Raw genomic sequence first — 22680 nt, forward strand, 5'->3', positions numbered from 1 at the left:
ATATGGAGTAAGTTTAAGTAAGAAAGGGTAAAATGATCTAAAAATTTGATTTGGTTGTGTATTAAAAATTTGAGGTTGTGTACATATAGTGTTCAGCGCCAGTCTAATTATTGACGTCAGTTAAATAATTCCGTTAAGTGATGGGCTAATATCAAAGTTGTAAAAGACACGAGTCGGGGACGCATCGACCATGCCTAAAAAACGACGAGTCGAACGCAACAGGCGTTGACTAATGTTGATTTTTTAAAATAGTATTATTAAATATATATATTTATATATAATATTATATATATCGTATCTTAAAATATAAACTATATTTACAATAAACATTATTAACCATATTACAAAAAAAAAAAATAATAAAAAAAAAAAATTGACCGACTTTGACTGGCTTTGACCGACTTTTTCCGAATTTGACTGACTTTTTCCGACTTTGACTGACTTTTGACCTTTGACCGACTTTTTAGAATCCTGGTACCGCCACTGGGTGTTACAGATTTACCTTTCCTTTTTCAGTGTTTGTTATTTTGTATATTTACGTTTGTTCGACCTTATGAACCGACTTTGATTTCACCATCATATTCATTATACGAGATCTGATCTTTTGATTGTATTCGTACTTAAACAGAACGTTATATCAATATTTACATAAAATTGTTCGATTGATTTAACTTAACGATAATTTATTATTGATGAATTTGTACTCATTTTTTTTTTTTTGTTGCCTTATTTGTATTTAAACAAAATAACTATAGACGGCATCTTATTATATACACGTATTTGCATCCGTTTCAGGAAGACTGCCATATTCTTTTTGAGTTCATTCAATGTAAAGATGTCGAGAATTATGTTGATTATCTTCCTTGTTCTGTGCTCGCTTTCAAGTCTAATCACGTCAAGTAATGGTAGTGGTACGAAACAGTTACGGTTCAATCCAGAGAATGGCAAATTTAGGATTCTGCAAGTGACTGATATGAACTTTGCTGATGGCTGGATGACTCCTTGCGAGGATGTATTACCAAATCAGTTTGCACATTGTAGTGATCACATGACAAGCGAATTCATTTACCGTTTGATTGAAGCTGAGAAACCAGACCTAATTGTTTTCACCGGATATAATATCTACGGACCTGATGCCACAGATGCAGTTAAGTCCTTAAATGCAGCATTTTCCCCTGCTATAAATTCGAAAATCCCGTGGGCTGCAGTCTTAGGGAATCATGATCAAGAATCAACCTTGTCACGAAAAAATGTTATGAAGCATATTGTTGGAATGGAAAACACTTTATCACAGTTAAATCCAAGTGGTTTTGATGATATTGATGGTTATGGGAATTATAATCTTGAAGTTTATGGTGCTGAAGGATCGAGTTATGTTAACGACTCGATTTTAAACTTATACTTTCTTGATAGTGGAGATTACTCAACACTCCCTTCTGCTATTCCTGGCTACGGATGGATTAAACCGTCTCAACAGAGTTGGTTCCAATAAACGTCTAAAGAGAATCTACCATATGCTGTTGGACTTGCATATTTTCATATCCCATTGCCCGAGTATGCAAATTTGGATTCTTTAAGCATTACAGGTGTAAGACAAGAAGGGATTGTAGGATTAATGTGCAAGGTACAACATATAACTATATGGCTAAATTCATTTGAGCCTTCGGGGTCACACATATATACACCTAGATGTCAACTAAAATATATATATGATGTATATATATTACTCAAGTAACGAGACGAGTTAAAATGTTAATTATAAGTTATTAATTATATTAATTGAGTAATCAATTAATATAAATTAATTAATTATAAGTAAATGAAATTTTATTAACTTGGTTAACAAGTTTTGTTAATTAAGTTATATACTCCGTATCTTCAATATAATCATATGATGATGATTTATTGTCCGTATCTTGTTTTAATACAAGAAACAATATGCTATTTGCTCTTTACGTTTGATATACAAGGAAATTATATTGATTCTTTTTTTTTTTGGTACGCGGTTTTACAATTTGTGAGTCGGTTGATTAAAGTTATACGGAGTAATATATATAGGCTTTTCTCTTTTCGTTCTTTTAAAAAAAAAAAAAAAAAAAAAAAAAGGTTATGAGACAGAAATCAAAAACAACTCTTAAAACCTTCTTTTCACTACCGCACGCAAAACCAAGTATCATGTTTTTCTAATGTTTAAGTTCGTGTTATTCGAAAACAAAAGAGCATATATCATACGGGAGTATTATTTATTTATGTATTATGATATTATGATAATATGATTATTATAATAAGTTATTTGGGTATGGACTAGCATCCGTTGACATTGTCTGAAAGTGTAGTGGACTATCCAAAGAGATGATCATATTCTTTGGTCGTAGGTTTCTCTTCAAAAAGGTGTTCGTTTCTACCTTCATGTGGACATCAATTCAGAAAGGTATATCGTTTTACTCACCTTGTGATTTTATATTTTTGACAAATAATAGTGGTGTAACTGGATCTCAATGGGACGGTTTAATCGTGTGCATGTTTTATTAAGTAAATGATTATTTAATTTTTATGAATGTTTGATAAAATAATAAAAGATTATTATTTTAACTGTCCGCTGCGTTCATCTAAAAGTTAAAAGTACACACGATTTTCCATCAGTGGTATCATGAGCCGCTTTTACACCATCTTAATTGTCGCGTGATTTTATTAGATTTAGCTTTGTGGTGTATTGGTAAAAGTCAAAACCTTATGGTTTTGAAAGTCAACTTTGTTGATTACCTCATAACGCACAAATAAGATCTGAAGAAATTCACTCTTTAAATTTTGAATTTAATAGTTATGGCTTGGATAATTGTTGGTTATTTAATATTTAATTTGTTCCATGGTTATACACATGCATTGTAACCATGGACAAGCCATATGTATGTTTAATAATGTTGTTATTAAATTGTGATTGCATACATAGCCCATAATGCCCCGACCAATGTATGATTGTTGTGATTGTTGGTTACGGCAATTTTATGCCATGTTGTTTTTGATTTATTTGGAGGCCAAAGAAGCCGGAGTTGTATTTTATTTATTTTCTATTTCATAGTATTGTATTTAGGTTTATTTCAAATTGTAAAAGTATTAGATTAATTGTATTTTTCAATTTTAAATAAATGTAACAAGATGAAGATTGAAGATAAAGATTCAACACGGAGTTGGCTTAGTAGATGGCGATTGGATCAAGTTAACAACGATGGTGCTCGACACGTTTTCACTTGGTTCTTGAATCAAGTGGGAGCTTTGATTGTCCTTAGTTTGACCTCTTGATCCCATGTCGGCTCATAGGATCAAACATAGGATTTTTGGGCTAGGCTATGTATGTGTATGTATGCTGTAACGACCCGACCAAAACCGTTATTGACGGCGCCGCTACTTAGGTCCCGTTGCGTGGTCGTAGTCCCTATATGAGACTCGTTTGACCAAAATTATGTCGCATTCATTTGAAAGGTACAAGACTTGCAAGTTTAGTTTTCAAAACCGTTCGACAACAAGTCTAAGATTACAAAAATTGTAAAGTATAAATGACATAACTGGCGACATAATATAAGTTGAAAATCACAGTTGCTATAAATAGCGTAAGTATGTAAACAAAAGTTTGAATCCAAAGGTGCTATCACTAGCGTATGTATGTATGTATGCTTGACTCCAAGCAAGAAATCAGAGTGTATGCATGTATGCTTGACCCCAAGCAAGTATGAATGTACGCGGAAGCATGTATCAAATAGCCATGTATGAACCTGAGAAACATATAGAAAACTGTCAACGAAAAACGTTGGTGAAATCATAGGTGTATTAGTAAACGTTATATTTTGAACCACAAGAATTAGTATTTCCATAAATTGATCATCCAAAAGTTGCATTCCAAAAGTTGGTTCGCGAGCACCCAATTATCAAAGCTTAACATTCCTTCCATTGTATACCCCATCACTTAGTGCTAGAACAAACACTGATTCTCGAAAATATATTTCATCCGTAGACGGTAGCGAACCGTCAAAGATGAGGGTTGTCAACCCATATGGCCATATAACATAAGTTCTCGCTTACACCCGGCAAGTGTAACTAATGATAATCGAATTGAGGATTTTTGTTCTAAACTCGCTGTAGAATGTTTGTTTTCCTTGTACTTGTGTTCAAAGTATAAAAGTAAGTAGTACAAAATGTAACAAAGTATATGTTTCTCAGCCCACAATTTAAAAGTATAAAAAGTTGTTGAAAAGGTGGGACTATGATCTCACCTCGAGTGCACGAGTATAAAGGTACTTCACAAAGTAAACGTGTGCATGAAAGTTGCTTAGTCTTGACCTAAACAAGTAAATTGTATCAATTAACCGGTTACGACACATGGTTGGGTGAAATGTGTTCAATTAGTCCTATGGCTCGTTACGACTCGAATAGTATAGCATGTGAATCACGTTGTCAAGTTTCATGCAAGAATCAAGTATAAAAGCATGTTAGAACGATTGTAATAAAGTCTGAGTTGACATTTCAAAACCTTACCATTAGAAAGGAAATCTTATTACGTTTCCAACGATATTTGATTCATCGAAAACGGAGTTACGGTCAAAAAGTTATGGCCAAAACAAGTTTGCTGAAGTTCGGATGAAACAGGCAATTGTCACGGCGCGACAAATTGCTCCGCGGCGCGACAAATGCCTATGTTGAAGGTCAGAAAGCTTGAAAAACCTGTTCTAAAATCACCCTTTGGGCCACGGCGCGACAAATTGCTCCGCGGCGCGACAATGGCCGTGGCCTGGTCCCTGGCCTGTTTCACTTGTTCAAGGCTTGGTAAAATTTCAAACAAACGCAAAACTCAAACCGTAAACAATTAGGAAGCGTATCTTATACCGTTGGAAAGCTCTTTTGACAAGGAACACAACTAAACATGTTTCATCAAACAAAAACAACATTTTCCATAACCGATTTCTCGTCAAGTGATCGTTTAAAAGTCCATTTTCAAAGTTTCAAGTTCATCAATTGCATTTTAAGTTTCGGAAATCCAATTCACACATACGATATGCCGTTTCGAAGGTAATTAAGCATACATTACAACTAATCACTAACAATTAACATTCCATGGCATTCAAGCATCAAAAGTTCATGTCAAGAACTATCAAACCCTAGTCAAACATCACAAAATCATTAATCGGGTTTTTGAAGTTTTCTTAATCAACCTACACATCAAAATGTGGCTAATGATACTAGTAACACAATTAAAACATGCACTTTAACAATCTAACAACATTAACTCATCCAAAATCAAGGATTAAGCAAACCCATTTCAAATGTTCAAACTAGTTACTCAAAACAACAAATCGAGCAAGTAAATCATATATTCATGCTAGACACGAGCCATAGACACTAACCAACACAATTTCAAGTATATAAAACGAATTTAGAGAAATTTAGTGTTTTAGAAATGTTACCCAAAATGGATGAAATTGGTACCAAATCGAAGAGGATGATGAGAGGATCACGAATATGTAATTTGTTTTGAAGTTTGCTTCCCGATCCGAATTTAGATAATGAATTATGTTTGTGTTCTTGAGAGAAAAAAAAGAAAGAAAGAGAGAGATGGAGGGATTGAATGGTGGTGCTTGGGGTGGACTAGTTGACCTAGTCAACTAGTTTGCCCCGTGTCAATTTTAGTCCCTCGAGTTTAGAAGCGGGTGCGGGATTTAACCAAACGAATATTTTAAAAAAAAAACGCTCGAGTAGACGAGTGATGTTATAATTAAATAACGAGAATATTATAAACGTTAGTCAACGGAAATTGGGAATTTAAATAGCGAAAGATATTATTTAAAAAAAAAAGACGGTGTTAAAAATAAATTTAACGGAAAAACGCGGGATGTTACATTATCCACACCTCAAAAGAAATTTCGTCCCGAAATTTAGTTGGAAGTAGTAGTTGTTGAATCTTACTCGAGATCTTGCGTTGTAAATTCTACGAATAGGTGAAGGTACGTCCTTGAGTATTTCCACGAATTTTGACGGTCGGGATCATATGTTGTTTTAAGGTTTGGCTTCCATGATTCATGGTTTCAATCGGTCCTCCTAGGAAGTGAGGTTTATCGTCGATAGTGAGTTCATCAAAGGAGATAACAAGTTCTCGTTTCGCAAAACACGTCTTTGAGTTGATACATCGAATGTAGGATAAACGGAGACTCAAAATGGGTCGGAAAATCTAAACGGCTAGCAACGGGTCCAAAACTCCCCAAGATTTCAAAAGGATTAAAATATCACGAATTTTGTTTTCTATGTTTCCCGAAACGGACTACACCTCCTCAAGGTGCGACTTTTAATATTACGCGGTTCCCCATGGAATTAGAAAGGTTTACGTTTAACATCGGCGTAGCTCTTGGTGATTACGAGTAGCGTTGGGTCTTGCTTGAATATGTATAAATTTTCTCGGTTGTTCATGAATAACCTCGGCCCTGGTGAATTGATCATCGTTTACTTGGTTCGACAAAGGAGAATGACGTTTCCGGTCACATGTGGTTTCAAAAGGGGTGACGTTAAAACTCGAATGAAAATCATTGTAGTACGAGGATTAAGCTAAAGAAAAATACTTTTCTCAAGTAAATTTGAAGTTGGTAATACAAACTTGTATTATGGTTTCCAAGGTTTATATCGCATGTTTGTTCGGTCCGTCGGGTTGTGGATGGTACGCGGTACTCATGTCTAAACGCGGTCCCGAGGCTTTTTGTAAGGTACTCCAAAATCTAGAAGTGAAACGAGGATCTCAATCCGAAACGGGGTATATTTCCCTAAGGCATATTGAACAAGTTTGCTAGGAATTGAAAACGTTAGCTAGGACAAGTTTCTCAAGAAAATTCGCGTCGCGGAAGGTTTATCGGTTTCCAAAAACGTTCGTCGGGGAAAGTTCTTATCGGGTTTTGAAAACGATTGTTAGGACTATCCACCCTCGCGGCGAATACTTGTATGACGTGAAGAGTCGCTCTCCATTGAGAATTTAGAATAAGGACCTCCTGAACCGGAAGTACGAGGGTGATGCAAAAGAAGTTTCCGCCCCGATGTGAGCATAACGAGCAAATTGTAGTTAGTCAATAAGACTGCGCGAGGACGAGCTAATATACCCGTGTGACATACGGTTGAAGTCGAATGGAATCGGTAATTCATTCGGAAGCATAAATATAATTTGACAATAATTGAAGGTGTGTCCCCGGTATGGTTGTTATAAATATTCTCGGAGTTTTCGGATGTCCAAACCTGAAAAGATGAAGTCATGTACATGGCACATGGTGGTGTTTAGGTTGATCGAGTCTAACCACCATCACGTGTCACTAGAACTTTGGTATGTCTTACCGTAATATAACCACGTTGGTCGAGTGTCGTTATATTACGCTAACTCATACCTCCATTCCCACATCACTCTATAGATTCAAGTTCGTGTCATCGCGAAAATCTAAAATGAACAAAATGTAACGACGTCTCAAACGTGACTCGTATTAAATCGAAAGAATTGGTGCAACTCTGAAGATGCGTTCCCCGAGGGAAGTGTATAGTTGATTGTTCACGTCAATGTGGTTCGAGTCAGACAATATTGTATTTAGGTATGAAAAGAGTAACGAGTCATGATAACAAGTAATACGCAACCGTAGCGATAAATGGTGATGACGATACTCATCTAGAGTAGTGACAGTGACTTTACAATATTCATGGATAGTAAGATGAGACGGGGGAAATAACAACCAAGGAGTCAGAGTTCCCGAACTAAAGTGGCAGGATACGAGTTCGTACAATGAAGGTTGGGTACCATTAAAAAGTTTTCCTAAGAATGATTCAAGTATAATGCACAAGTAGTCAAGTAAGTGCTATCTATAGCAAATGTATGTCAGAATGCATTGATTAACTATCCGGTTGTAGTCTAGACTTACTAATGCGTCCTAACGACTCTGTTAGACACACTAATGCATCCTAGTTCTCTACAACCAACGCTCTGATACCATCTGTAACGACCCGACCAAAACCGTTATTGACGGCGCCGCTACTTAGGTCCCGTTGCGTGGTCGTAGTCCCTATATGAGACTCGTTTGACCAAAATTATGTCGCATTCATTTGAAAGGTACAAGACTTGCAAGTTTAGTTTTCAAAACCGTTCGACAACAAGTCTAAGATTACAAAAATTGTAAAGTATAAATGACATAACTGGCGACATAATATAAGTTGAAAATCACAGTTGCTATAAATAGCGTAAGTATGTAAACAAAAGTTTGAATCCAAAGGTGCTATCACTAGCGTATGTATGTATGTATGCTTGACTCCAAGCAAGAAATCAGAGTGTATGCATGTATGCTTGACCCCAAGCAAGTATGAATGTACGCGGAAGCATGTATCAAATAGCCATGTATGAACCTGAGAAACATATAGAAAACTGTCAACGAAAAACGTTGGTGAAATCATAGGTGTATTAGTAAACGTTATATTTTGAACCACAAGAATTAGTATTTCCATAAATTGATCATCCAAAAGTTGCATTCCAAAAGTTGGTTCGCGAGTACCCAATTATCAAAGCTTAACATTCCTTCCATTGTATACCCCATCACTTAGTGCTAGAACAAACACTGATTCTCGAAAATATATTTCATCCGTAGACGGTAGCGAACCGTCAAAGATGAGGGTTGTCAACCCATATGGCCATATAACATAAGTTCTCGCTTACACCCGGCAAGTGTAACTAATGATAATCGAATTGAGGATTTTTGTTCTAAACTCGCTGTAGAATGTTTGTTTTCCTTGTACTTGTGTTCAAAGTATAAAAGTAAGTAGTATAAAATGTAACAAAGTATATGTTTCTCAGCCCACAATTTAAAAGTATAAAAAGTTGTTGAAAAGGTGGGACTATGATCTCACCTCGAGTGCACGAGTATAAAGGTACTTCACAAAGTAAACGTGTGCATGAAAGTTGCTTAGTCTTGACCTAAACAAGTAAATTGTATCAATTAACCGGTTACGACACATGGTTGGGTGAAATGTGTTCAATTAGTCCTATGGCTCGTTACGACTCGAATAGTATAGCATGTGAATCACGTTGTCAAGTTTCATGCAAGAATCAAGTATAAAAGCATGTTAGAACGATTGTAATAAAGTTTGAGTTGACATTTCAAAACCTTACCATTAGAAAGGAAATCTTATTACGTTTCCAACGATATTTGATTCATCGAAAACGGAGTTACGGTCAAAAAGTTATGGCCAAAACAAGTTTGCTGAAGTTCGGATGAAACAGGCAATTGTCACGGCGCGACAAATTGCTCCGCGGCGCGACAAATGCCTATGTTGAAGGTCAGAAAGCTTGAAAAACCTGTTCTAAAATCACCCTTTGGGCCACGGCGCGACAAATTGCTCCGCGGCGCGACAATGGCCGTGGCCTGGTCCCTGGCCTGTTTCACTTGTTCAAGGCTTGGTAAAATTTCAAACAAACGCAAAACTCAAACCGTAAACAATTAGGAAGCGTATCTTATACCGTTGGAAAGCTCTTTTGACAAGGAACACAACTAAACATGTTTCATCAAACAAAAACAACATTTTCCATAACCGATTTCTCGTCAAGTGATCGTTTAAAAGTCCATTTTCAAAGTTTCAAGTTCATCAATTGCATTTTAAGTTTCGGAAATCCAATTCACACATACGATATGCCGTTTCGAAGGTAATTAAGCATACATTACAACTAATCACTAACAATTAACATTCCATGGCATTCAAGCATCAAAAGTTCATGTCAAGAACTATCAAACCCTAGTCAAACATCACAAAATCATTAATCGGGTTTTTGAAGTTTTCTTAATCAACCTACACATCAAAATGTGGCTAATGATACTAGTAACACAATTAAAACATGCACTTTAACAATCTAACAACATTAACTCATCCAAAATCAAGGATTAAGCAAACCCATTTCAAATGTTCAAACTAGTTACTCAAAACAACAAATCGAGCAAGTAAATCATATATTCATGCTAGACACGAGCCATAGACACTAACCAACACAATTTCAAGTATATAAAACGAATTTAGAGAAATTTAGTGTTTTAGAAATGTTACCCAAAATGGATGAAATTGGTACCAAATCGAAGAGGATGATGAGAGGATCACGAATATGTAATTTGTTTTGAAGTTTGCTTCCCGATCCGAATTTAGATGATGAATTATGTTTGTGTTCTTGAGAGAAAAAAAAGAAAGAAAGAGAGAGATGGAGGGATTGAATGGAGGTGCTTGGGGTGGACTAGTTGACCTAGTCAACTAGTTTGCCCCGTGTCAATTTTAGTCCCTCGAGTTTAGAAGCGGGTGCGGGATTTAACCAAACGAATATTTTAAAAAAAAAACGCTCGAGTAGACGAGTGATGTTATAATTAAATAACGAGAATATTATAAACGTTAGTCAACGGAAATTGGGAATTTAAATAGCGAAAGATATTATTTAAAAAAAAAGACGGTGTTAAAAATAAATTTAACGGAAAAACGCGGGATGTTACATTATCCACACCTCAAAAGAAATTTCGTCCCGAAATTTAGTTGGAAGTAGTAGTTGTTGAATCTTACTCGAGATCTTGCGTTGTAAATTCTACGAATAGGTGAAGGTACGTCCTTGAGTATTTCCACGAATTTTGACGGTCGGGATCATATGTTGTTTTAAGGTTTGGCTTCCATGATTCATGGTTTCAATCGGTCCTCCTAGGAAGTGAGGTTTATCGTCGATAGTGAGTTCATCAAAGGAGATAACAAGTTCTCGTTTCGCAAAACACGTCTTTGAGTTGATACATCGAATGTAGGATAAACGGAGACTCAAAATGGGTCGGAAAATCTAAACGGCTAGCAACGGGTCCAAAACTCCCCAAGATTTCAAAAGGATTAAAATATCACGAATTTTGTTTTCTATGTTTCCCGAAACGGACTACACCTCCTCAAGGTGCGACTTTTAATATTACGCGGTTCCCCATGGAATTAGAAAGGTTTACGTTTAACATCGGCGTAGCTCTTGGTGATTACGAGTAGCGTTGGGTCTTGCTTGAATATGTATAAATTTTCTCGGTTGTTCATGAATAACCTCGGCCCTGGTGAATTGATCATCGTTTACTTGGTTCGACAAAGGAGAATGACGTTTCCGGTCACATGTGGTTTCAAAAGGGGTGACGTTAAAACTCGAATGAAAATCATTGTAGTACGAGGATTAAGCTAAAGAAAAATACTTTTCTCAAGTAAATTTGAAGTTGGTAATACAAACTTGTATTATGGTTTCCAAGGTTTATATCGCATGTTTGTTCGGTCCGTCGGGTTGTGGATGGTACGCGGTACTCATGTCTAAACGCGGTCCCGAGGCTTTTTGTAAGGTACTCCAAAATCTAGAAGTGAAACGAGGATCTCAATCCGAAACGGGGTATATTTCCCTAAGGCATATTGAACAAGTTTGCTAGGAATTGAAAACGTTAGCTAGGACAAGTTTCTCAAGAAAATTCGCGTCGCGGAAGGTTTATCGGTTTCCAAAAACGTTCGTCGGGGAAAGTTCTTATCGGGTTTTGAAAACGATTGTTAGGACTATCCACCCTCGCGGCGAATACTTGTATGACGTGAAGAGTCGCTCTCCATTGAGAATTTAGAATAAGGACCTCCTGAACCGGAAGTACGAGGGTGATGCAAAAGAAGTTTCCGCCCCGATGTGAGCATAACGAGCAAATTGTAGTTAGTCAATAAGACTGCGCGAGGACGAGCTAATATACCCGTGTGACATACGGTTGAAGTCGAATGGAATCGGTAATTCATTCGGAAGCATAAATATAATTTGACAATAATTGAAGGTGTGTCCCCGGTATGGTTGTTATAAATATTCTCGGAGTTTTCGGATGTCCAAACCTGAAAAGATGAAGTCATGTACATGGCACATGGTGGTGTTTAGGTTGATCGAGTCTAACCACCATCACGTGTCACTAGAACTTTGGTATGTCTTACCGTAATATAACCACGTTGGTCGAGTGTCGTTATATTACGCTAACTCATACCTCCATTCCCACATCACTCTATAGATTCAAGTTCGTGTCATCGCGAAAATCTAAAATGAACAAAATGTAACGACGTCTCAAACGTGACTCGTATTAAATCGAAAGAATTGGTGCAACTCTGAAGATGCGTTCCCCGAGGGAAGTGTATAGTTGATTGTTCACGTCAATGTGGTTCGAGTCAGACAATATTGTATTTAGGTATGAAAAGAGTAACGAGTCATGATAACAAGTAATACGCAACCGTAGCGATAAATGGTGATGACGATACTCATCTAGAGTAGTGACAGTGACTTTACAATATTCATGGATAGTAAGATGAGACGGGGGAAATAACAACCAAGGAGTCAGAGTTCCCGAACTAAAGTGGCAGGATACGAGTTCGTACAATGAAGGTTGGGTACCATTAAAAAGTTTTCCTAAGAATGATTCAAGTATAATGCACAAGTAGTCAAGTAAGTGCTATCTATAGCAAATGTATGTCAGAATGCATTGATTAACTATCCGGTTGTAGTCTAGACTTACTAATGCGTCCTAACGACTCTGTTAGACACACTAATGCATCCTAGTTCTCTACAACCAACGCTCTGATACCATCTGTAACGACCCGACCAAAACCGTTATTGACGGCGCCGCTACTTAGGTCCCGTTGCGTGGTCGTAGTCCCTATATGAGACTCGTTTGACCAAAATTATGTCGCATTCATTTGAAAGGTACAAGACTTGCAAGTTTAGTTTTCAAAACCGTTCGACAACAAGTCTAAGATTACAAAAATTGTAAAGTATAAATGACATAACTGGCGACATAATATAAGTTGAAAATCACAGTTGCTATAAATAGCGTAAGTATGTAAACAAAAGTTTGAATCCAAAGGTGCTATCACTAGCGTATGTATGTATGTATGCTTGACTCCAAGCAAGAAATCAGAGTGTATGCATGTATGCTTGACCCCAAGCAAGTATGAATGTACGCGGAAGCATGTATCAAATAGCCATGTATGAACCTGAGAAACATATAGAAAACTGTCAACGAAAAACGTTGGTGAAATCATAGGTGTATTAGTAAACGTTATATTTTGAACCACAAGAATTAGTATTTCCATAAATTGATCATCCAAAAGTTGCATTCCAAAAGTTGGTTCGCGAGCACCCAATTATCAAAGCTTAACATTCCTTCCATTGTATACCCCATCACTTAGTGCTAGAACAAACACTGATTCTCGAAAATATATTTCATCCGTAGACGGTAGCGAACCGTCAAAGATGAGGGTTGTCAACCCATATGGCCATATAACATAAGTTCTCGCTTACACCCGGCAAGTGTAACTAATGATAATCGAATTGAGGATTTTTGTTCTAAACTCGCTGTAGAATGTTTGTTTTCCTTGTACTTGTGTTCAAAGTATAAAAGTAAGTAGTACAAAATGTAACAAAGTATATGTTTCTCAGCCCATAATTTAAAAGTATAAAAAGTTGTTGAAAAGGTGGGACTATGATCTCACCTCGAGTGCACGAGTATAAAGGTACTTCACAAAGTAAACGTGTGCATGAAAGTTGCTTAGTCTTGACCTAAACAAGTAAATTGTATCAATTAACCGGTTACGACACATGGTTGGGTGAAATGTGTTCAATTAGTCCTATGGCTCGTTACGACTCGAATAGTATAGCATGTGAATCACGTTGTCAAGTTTCATGCAAGAATCAAGTATAAAAGCATGTTAGAACGATTGTAATAAAGTTTGAGTTGACATTTCAAAACCTTACCATTAGAAAGGAAATCTTATTACGTTTCCAACGATATTTGATTCATCGAAAACGGAGTTACGGTCAAAAAGTTATGGCCAAAACAAGTTTGCTGAAGTTCGGATGAAACAGGCAATTGTCACGGCGCGACAAATTGCTCCGCGGCGCGACAAATGCCTATGTTGAAGGTCAGAAAGCTTGAAAAACCTGTTCTAAAATCACCCTTTGGGCCACGGCGCGACAAATTGCTCCGCGGCGCGACAATGGCCGTGGCCTGGTCCCTGGCCTGTTTCACTTGTTCAAGGCTTGGTAAAATTTCAAACAAACGCAAAACTCAAACCGTAAACAATTAGGAAGCGTATCTTATACCGTTGGAAAGCTCTTTTGACAAGGAACACAACTAAACATGTTTCATCAAACAAAAACAACATTTTCCATAACCGATTTCTCGTCAAGTGATCGTTTAAAAGTCCATTTTCAAAGTTTCAAGTTCATCAATTGCATTTTAAGTTTCGGAAATCCAATTCACACATACGATATGCCGTTTCGAAGGTAATTAAGCATACATTACAACTAATCACTAACAATTAACATTCCATGGCATTCAAGCATCAAAAGTTCATGTCAAGAACTATCAAACCCTAGTCAAACATCACAAAATCATTAATCGGGTTTTTGAAGTTTTCTTAATCAACCTACACATCAAAATGTGGCTAATGATACTAGTAACACAATTAAAACATGCACTTTAACAATCTAACAACATTAACTCATCCAAAATCAAGGATTAAGCAAACCCATTTCAAATGTTCAAACTAGTTACTCAAAACAACAAATCGAGCAAGTAAATCATATATTCATGCTAGACACGAGCCATAGACACTAACCAACACAATTTCAAGTATATAAAACGAATTTAGAGAAATTTAGTGTTTTAGAAATGTTACCCAAAATGGATGAAATTGGTACCAAATCGAAGAGGATGATGAGAGGATCACGAATATGTAATTTGTTTTGAAGTTTGCTTCCCGATCCGAATTTAGATGATGAATTATGTTTGTGTTCTTGAGAGAAAAAAAAGAAAGAAAGAGAGAGATGGAGGGATTGAATGGTGGTGCTTGGGGTGGACTAGTTGACCTAGTCAACTAGTTTGCCCCGTGTCAATTTTAGTCCCTCGAGTTTAGAAGCGGGTGCGGGATTTAACCAAACGAATATTTTAAAAAAAAAACGCTCGAGTAGACGAGTGATGTTATAATTAAATAACGAGAATATTATAAACGTTAGTCAACGGAAATTGGGAATTTAAATAGCGAAAGATATTATTTAAAAAAAAAAGACGGTGTTAAAAATAAATTTAACGGAAAAACGCGGGATGTTACATATGCATGGTTGTATTTTATCTTACGCATTTATATTTAATTGTTGATTATAATATATACTAAATGTTTTTGATGAAAACATCAAATAAAATCGGTAACGAGTTTCAAAGATTAAAATTGATGATTTTAAAAAGTTAAACTCTAACGAGTTTTAAAGTAAACTGTTTTTTGAAACTCAAATAATATATATGGGCGACATCTTTTAAAACTGTTTTAAAACGATACACGTTTGTGTATTTTTTTTTTTATACTAGAAATAAAATAACAAACTGTACACATAATACACGATCGATATATATAATTGGTTAAAATAATTTTTAACAAATAGTGTAACGAATATTGTGTGCATGCATTATTCTTTAACATAAATTTTTTATAAAATACCCGTCAAATTTAAGTCATGCCATCCAATGAGCTTGCAAACACTCCTTGTTATTTTTCTGATCTAGTGAGACTAGGCTGAATTATAGCCACGAGGTGGATTTTTTGATCTAGTGAGACTAGCGTGAATTTCCACTGTTTCCAAATTGGATGACTTAATCGTATTCACGGTGAGACCTGAGTTCGAGGCAAGGATGGGACAAACATGCCGGTAGATAATAGTGGTTTGTTGGACTATATATATCTCTAGGTCCCATAAAGATCTAAGAGTTGCACTTGTAATGCAATTGGTACCCGCTACCTACCAATAGACTCCATAACTGCTAGCTGATCAACAGATGTGGCTATGGAACCTCTATGTGGATCTTAGGCTTTCGTAAATTAATTGTTTTTAAAAATGTATAAAAACTTGGGTAGTTAATTTATTAAAGCTCAATATCGAAAATACTAAATTGAATCTTATCTATGTTGTAGATGTCAAACAATAAAAACGTAAACCAAAACACACTTCCTTCTTTGTTGGAGATGGATAAACTCAATTGTTCGAACTTCCTAGAGTGACACCGCAACCAGAGAACTGTTCTCAAATATTAAGGGAAGTTGAAGAAAATTAAAGAACCCTTACTCAATCCTCTTGCTTAGACAGTTGATGTTATTCAGTAAAATTCTTATCGGATGTTGTTCGATGAGCAGGGGAAAAAGGATAGTAGGGTGAAAAAGAATAAGCCAAATACTTTGTGCAAGGAAAATGACAAATCATTTGCTAGGAAGAATATTCCACCTTCCAAGAAGGAAAACCTCTCAAAATACACCGAATGTTTCCATTGTGGAAAGGTTGGCCATTGGAGAAGGAATTATCCTATCTTCCAATCTAAGCTAAGAAATGGCACGGCTGGTGAGACTAGCAATCAAGTATATTCATATACATTTATATATTCTCTTCTAGTGATTCTTGAACTTTTGTTACCGGTTGTGGCCTTCACATCTGTAACAATATGAAGGGAATGAGAAGAAGTATTAAACTGAAGAAAGACACACTGGATTTGCGAGTTGGCAATGGGGATTGGGCATCTGCTGCAGATATTGATTCCTATAAACTTGCTCTTCCAAGTGACCTCATTGTTTTGTTGAAACAATGGCATTACGCTCATAGTATTACGAGCTACATAGTTTAAAAAATGTTGGTTTTGAACTTTCATTTACACACTTTTGTGTTTTAGTTTCTAAGGATAATATTTTATTTTAATATCTATCCACGTAATGGTATTTTTGAAATTGATATGCGTAGTGTGATTTCAATTGAGAATTCTGTGTATACTTGTACCGCCAAACGATTCAAGCAATACTTGAATAATACCTATAAATGGCATTGTTGTCTTGGACGTATAAACAAACAACGCATTTCAAAACTCCATTCTAGTGGATTTTTGGAATCAACTGGCTATGAGTCATTTGATGTATGCGAGTCATATTTATATGAAAAGATGACAAAGGCTCATTTCTCTGATTTAGGTGAAAGAGCTAAAGATCTTTTAGGACTAATACATACTGATGTATGTGGCCCTTTTAGAGCAATGTCTAGAATGATGAATCTTACTTCATTACATTAACTGATGGTTATAGCACATTTGGTTATGTTTACTTGCTGAAACATAAACATGAAGTTTTTGAAACGTTCAAAAGTCTTCTGAAATGAAGTAGATAATCAGCTTGGAAAGACCACTAAAATCACTTCGCTCTGATGGAAGAAGTGAGTATATGAGTCAAGAGTTTTTAGACCACATGAATTGTGGGATTGTCTCACAATCCACTCCATCTTACACACACTCAATGGTGTGTCTGGGTGGAGGAATCGAACAATACTTGATATGGTTCGATCTATGATGAGTCTGACTACTCTATCACAGTCTTTTTGGGATATGCACTAGAGTCTGCTGCAGGCATACTCATTATGGTTCCAACCAAGAAGGTAGAAAAGACACCATATGAGCTATGGCATGGGAAAAGTCCCAAGTTGTCTTATTTGAAAGTCTGGGGTTGTGAAGCGTATGTGAAACGCGACACTTCAAACTAGTTAGAACCCAGAGGTATCAAATGTCACTTTGTGGGATACCTAAATTAAACAATGGGTTACTACTTTTACTACCAAGCTGAAAACAAAGTGTTTACTGCTCGGTCTGCTGAATTCTTTGAAAGAGATCTTCTCTTACAAGAAGTCAGTGGGAGTAAAGTAGATCTTGAAGAAATTCAAGAATCACAAAGTAACACACCTTCTGAAGGCACTAGCCAACCGCACGTTGAAGCTGAACACACTGTTGGTAAGCCAGAACGTGTTGCACCTGTAATTCGTAGATCTAATAGAACTCCTCATCGACCTGAGAGGCTAAATCTTTTGATTAATTCAGATGAACCTCATCTAGGGGATTATGATGAACCTTCTAGCTACGGTGAGGTCATATCAGATCCAAAATATGACAAATGGCGAGATTCTATGAAGGCAGAGATGCAGTCCAAGAAAGATAATCAAGTATGGGACTTGATTGATCTTCCACCCAATTGCAAAACAGTGGGGTGTAAATGTGTCTTCAAGAAGAAGGCTGACATGGACGGTAATGTAAACACTTTTAACGCTCGATTTGTGGCAAAAGGTTATACTCAGACTCAAGGAATTGATTATGAGGAAACGTTTTCACCAGTCGCGAGCATTAAATCAATTAGGATACTCATTGCCATAGCTGCTTTTCATGATTATGAAATATGGCAAATGGATGTCAAAACCGCTTTCTTAAATGGCGACCTAAGCGAGGACGTATATATGGTTCAGCCGGAAGGGTTTGTGAATCCTAAGCATCCTAATAAAGTATGCAAGCTTCTAAAATCCATTTATGGATTAAAGCAAGCATCCAAGAGCTGAAATCTCAAGTTTGATGAAAAAATTAAAGAGTTTGGTTTTTCTCAAAACGGAGATGAGCCCTGTGTTTACATTAGAGCTAGTGGGAGAAAAGTAGTCTTCTTGATCTTGTATGTTGATGACATACTACTTATTGGAAATGACATTCCAACTTTGCAAGATGTCAAGTCTTGGCTTGGTAAATGTTTTTCCATGAAGGATCTTGGAGAAGCTACTTATATTCTTGGAATTGGGATCTATAGAAATAGATCTAAAAGGCTTATTGGTTTGATTCAAAGTATATACATTGACAAAATCTTGCGTAGATTTAGCATGCAGAACTCTAAAATGCGGAGCATTGCCCATGCAAAAGGGTATAATCTTGAGCAAGTCTCAAAGTCCTATCACACCTGATGAGATAAGATGAATGAAAGGTATCCTATATGCTTCGGCTATAGGATCCATAATGTATGCTATGTTATGTACTAGACCTGATGTCTCGTTAGCATTAAGTTTGACGAGTTGTTATCAACAGAATCCAGGTGAAGAACATTGGATGGCTGTTAAGAACATTCTTACGTATTTGCGGAGAACTAAAGATATGTTCTTGGTTTACGGTAGTTTGAAAAAGGAGTTGAGTATTAACTATTATACAAATGCTAGCTTTCAAACTGATCAAGATGATTCTCGATCCCAGTCAGGTTGTGTCTTTGTCATGATGGACAAGACAGTTGATTGGAAGAGTTCAAAGCCGAGCACGGTTGAACAATCTACAACAAAAGCAGAATACATTGCTGCCTGAGAAGCTTCTTAGGAAGCTTTCCGGATTAGGAAGTTACCAATGTCAAATCTTATATGATAATGTACAGTGATAGTTCGTGTGTTATTATACTTGAGAAAGAATCACATGTACATAAAGGTATCCGACACATTCTTCAAAAGTTCGACTACATTCATGTAGTCATTAAGAAGAATGAAATTAGTATTCTTAAGGTTCATACAAATGATTATGTGGCTGACCCGTTCACGAAGCCCATGATGCACAACAAGCATGATAACCATGCTAGTAATATTGGACTTCGTTATGCTACTGTTCTTTTTCATTTGTAATTTAGTATTTGGATATTTATTGGAACATTAAGCAGTTTTATCTTAATGAATTGATATACTGTTGGTATGATCGTTTTCATTTATATCACTGTGTTCTATATTAGCATGTTTAATCCATGAATAATTGTTGATTATTCAAAATCTCCATAATCGGTCATGTTATGGGAATAACATGAATTAAGATTAATGTGAAGTTTTGGTTATATTCATTGATGATGAATAATTAACTTGTTGAGACCAAAATTCATATGCATTCATTGATGATGAATATTGGAATGACCCAACCGAGATATCACTACATGGATCGTTGTCAGTAGTGAATATTTTAGTGATTATGTCTTTATGTCCTTAGACTTGAGATGCACGCCTGTTTTGATGTGTGAAACATTGTACTTTGATATGGTTAAACGTTGTCCTGAATAAGGCTGTAATAAAGGCCATTATTGGGTATAATGTAAAGCTCGTGAGAGACACGTTTATGCAACATAGGATTTGTTCCTCCAAAATGTTTGGAGTTAGATACTTTTGAGCTCCTCGATGAATGAATAAGACATTTGTGTGGCCACACCCAGATGTAATTAAGATGATACTTAATTAGTTTGGTGATCTAATTCAGTTCAAAGATCGAGAAATAAAATTGTTAAACAATTGAGAATGACTAATGATCCATTACTCAAGTTTAACTAAAGTATCTGAAACAAAGGGACGAATGTCATTTAACACTTACTATAAACAGTTCTGAGAAACTACCCTCACGTGAATTTAGGGACAATGGCCTGTTGCTAGACGGTATCCATTGTTTGTATAGCTCTTGATGTTGTGTCATGCACAAGTGGGAGTCTGTAGGATTAATGTGCAAGGTACAACATATAACTATATGGCTAAATTCATTTGAGCCTTCGGGGTCACACATATATACACCTAGATGTCAACTAAAATATATATATGATGTATATATATTACTCAAGTAACGAGACGAGTTAAAATGTTAATTATAAGTTATTAATTATATTAATTGAGTAATCAATTAATATAAATTAATTAATTATAAGTAAATGAAATTTTATTAACTTGGTTAACAAGTTTTGTTAATTAAGTTATATACTCCGTATCTTCAATATAATCATATGATGATGATTTATTGTCCGTATCTTGTTTTAATAGAAGAAACAATATGCTATTTGCTCTTTACGTTTGATATACAAGGAAATTATATAGATTCTTTTTTTTTTGGTACGCGGTTTTACAATTTGTGAGTCGGTTGATTAAAGTTATACGGAGTAATATATATAGGCTTTTCTCTTTTCGTTCTTTAAAAAAAAAAAAAAAAAAAAAAAAAGGGTTATGAGACAGAAATCAAAAACAACTCTTAAAACCTTCTTTTCACTACCGCACGCAAAACCAAGTATCATGTTTTTCTAATGTTTAAGTTCGTGTTATTCGAAAACAAAAGAGCATATATCATACGGGAGTATTATTTATTTATGTATTATGATATTATGATAATATGATTATTATAATAAGTTATTTGGGTATGGACTAGCATCCGTTGACATTGTCTGAAAGTGTAGTGGACTATCCAAAGAGATGATCATATTCTTTGGTCGTAGGTTTCTCTTCAAAAAGGTGTTCGTTTCTACCTTCATGTGGACATCAATTCAGAAAGATATATCGTTTTACTCACCTTGTGATTTTATATTTTTGACAAATAATAGTGGTGTAACTGGATCTCAATGGGACGGTTTAATCGTGTGCATGTTTTATTAAGTAAATGATTATTTAATTTTTATGAATGTTTGATAAAATAATAAAAGATTATTATTTTAACTGTCCGCTGCGTTCATCTAAAAGTTAAAAGTACACACGATTTTCCATCAGGGATTAGCTCTGCTTATGTGAATTCGGGCTTTTTTACAAGGTTAGTTGAACAATTTGATGTAAAGGCTGTTTTCACAGGTCATGATCATCTTAACGATTTCTGCGGGGAATTAGCTGGGATTAATCTTTGTTATGGTGGTGGATCTGGATATCATGGTTATGGGAAGGCTGGATGGTCAAGAAGGGCTAGGATGGTTGAGGTTTCTTTGAGAAAGTTATTAAATGGTGAGTGGGGTTCAGTCAAGTCCATCAAAACATGGAAGCGGCTCGATGATGAAAACTTAACCCCTATTGATGGTAAGCTTCTTTGGACCTATCAACCGGATAAAGATTGTATAAGAAAGGGTTTTGGCTATTATTCACTTGTTAGTCAATTTTTTTAGTGTTGGGTTTGAGATTGTTTAGTTAGGGGGTTTGATTGATTAGGGTTTTAATTTTGTTGTGATTTTATTTTGCTTGCTTCATTTTCTGAGGCAATAGAGTGTTTGATCTATTTGATGATATATGTCTGGTGCTAACTCGGTTTCAATAAAAGAAAGATATTCACAAAATAATTTTTGATTATTTGGTTGAGTAGCTTGAAAGGATAGCTTGACCCGTACTTAATGGTCGTGACCATAATTTTTTAATCGTTTATATATGTTTGATTTGTAAATGAGTGTGCCAAGATCTGTACTAGTTTCTTAAATTAGTAACATGTGGTAATCATGACCCAATTAACCAATAAATAATATCATGTTGGCTAAAAACAGGTGCACTTTATTTTCTTAAGCATAAAATTTTTATTTGTTTTGATAACTTTTGTGGTTTACTAGTAATCTGGACCCATTTAATATAACATTGTGTGTCGTAACATCTGTTGTTTTGAAAGATCACAAAAGGTATGTATGTCTCACTTTTGCAGAATTCTTCTGATTCATTTTATGTGATCAAGTTTTTAGTTTTTTACACATCTAGCAAAAGATGTACTATGTATAAGTTGAATGTGACTCTCTCTTAAGACCACGCTCGTTAATGGTCATACATACCCGTTAATGGTTGAGTAGCTTGAAAACTGTGTAAGATGTTATTCACTCAACGTTATAAGACATTTCAACCTAACCAAATGGTGCTAAAATCATCCAAAAGACCAACTAAGAGATACACCTACACAAAATCAATTTTTTTCTAGACACTATAAAATATACTCGATAAAGAGCACCAAAAATGCAATTTTTTACACAGAAGTAGCTTCAAACAAAAACCTCGTTGGATTG

General features: G+C 35.7%; 1 protein-coding gene across 1 annotated transcript; it reads left to right on the top strand.

The window, feature by feature from the left end:
- Nucleotides 1–835: 835 nt before the first annotated feature.
- On the top strand, nt 836–21807 carry LOC139900215 (probable inactive purple acid phosphatase 29). The gene is made up of 2 exons (XM_071883007.1): nt 836–1478; nt 21425–21807. Exons 1-2 carry the CDS (start codon nt 836–838, stop codon nt 21805–21807), a joined length of 1026 nt encoding a protein of 341 aa, XP_071739108.1.
- The last annotated feature ends 873 nt before the right edge of the window (nt 21808–22680 follow it).

Source organism: Rutidosis leptorrhynchoides, chromosome 3, assembly GCF_046630445.1.
Source record: "Rutidosis leptorrhynchoides isolate AG116_Rl617_1_P2 chromosome 3, CSIRO_AGI_Rlap_v1, whole genome shotgun sequence".
NCBI classification, from domain to species: Eukaryota; Viridiplantae; Streptophyta; class Magnoliopsida; order Asterales; family Asteraceae; genus Rutidosis; species Rutidosis leptorrhynchoides.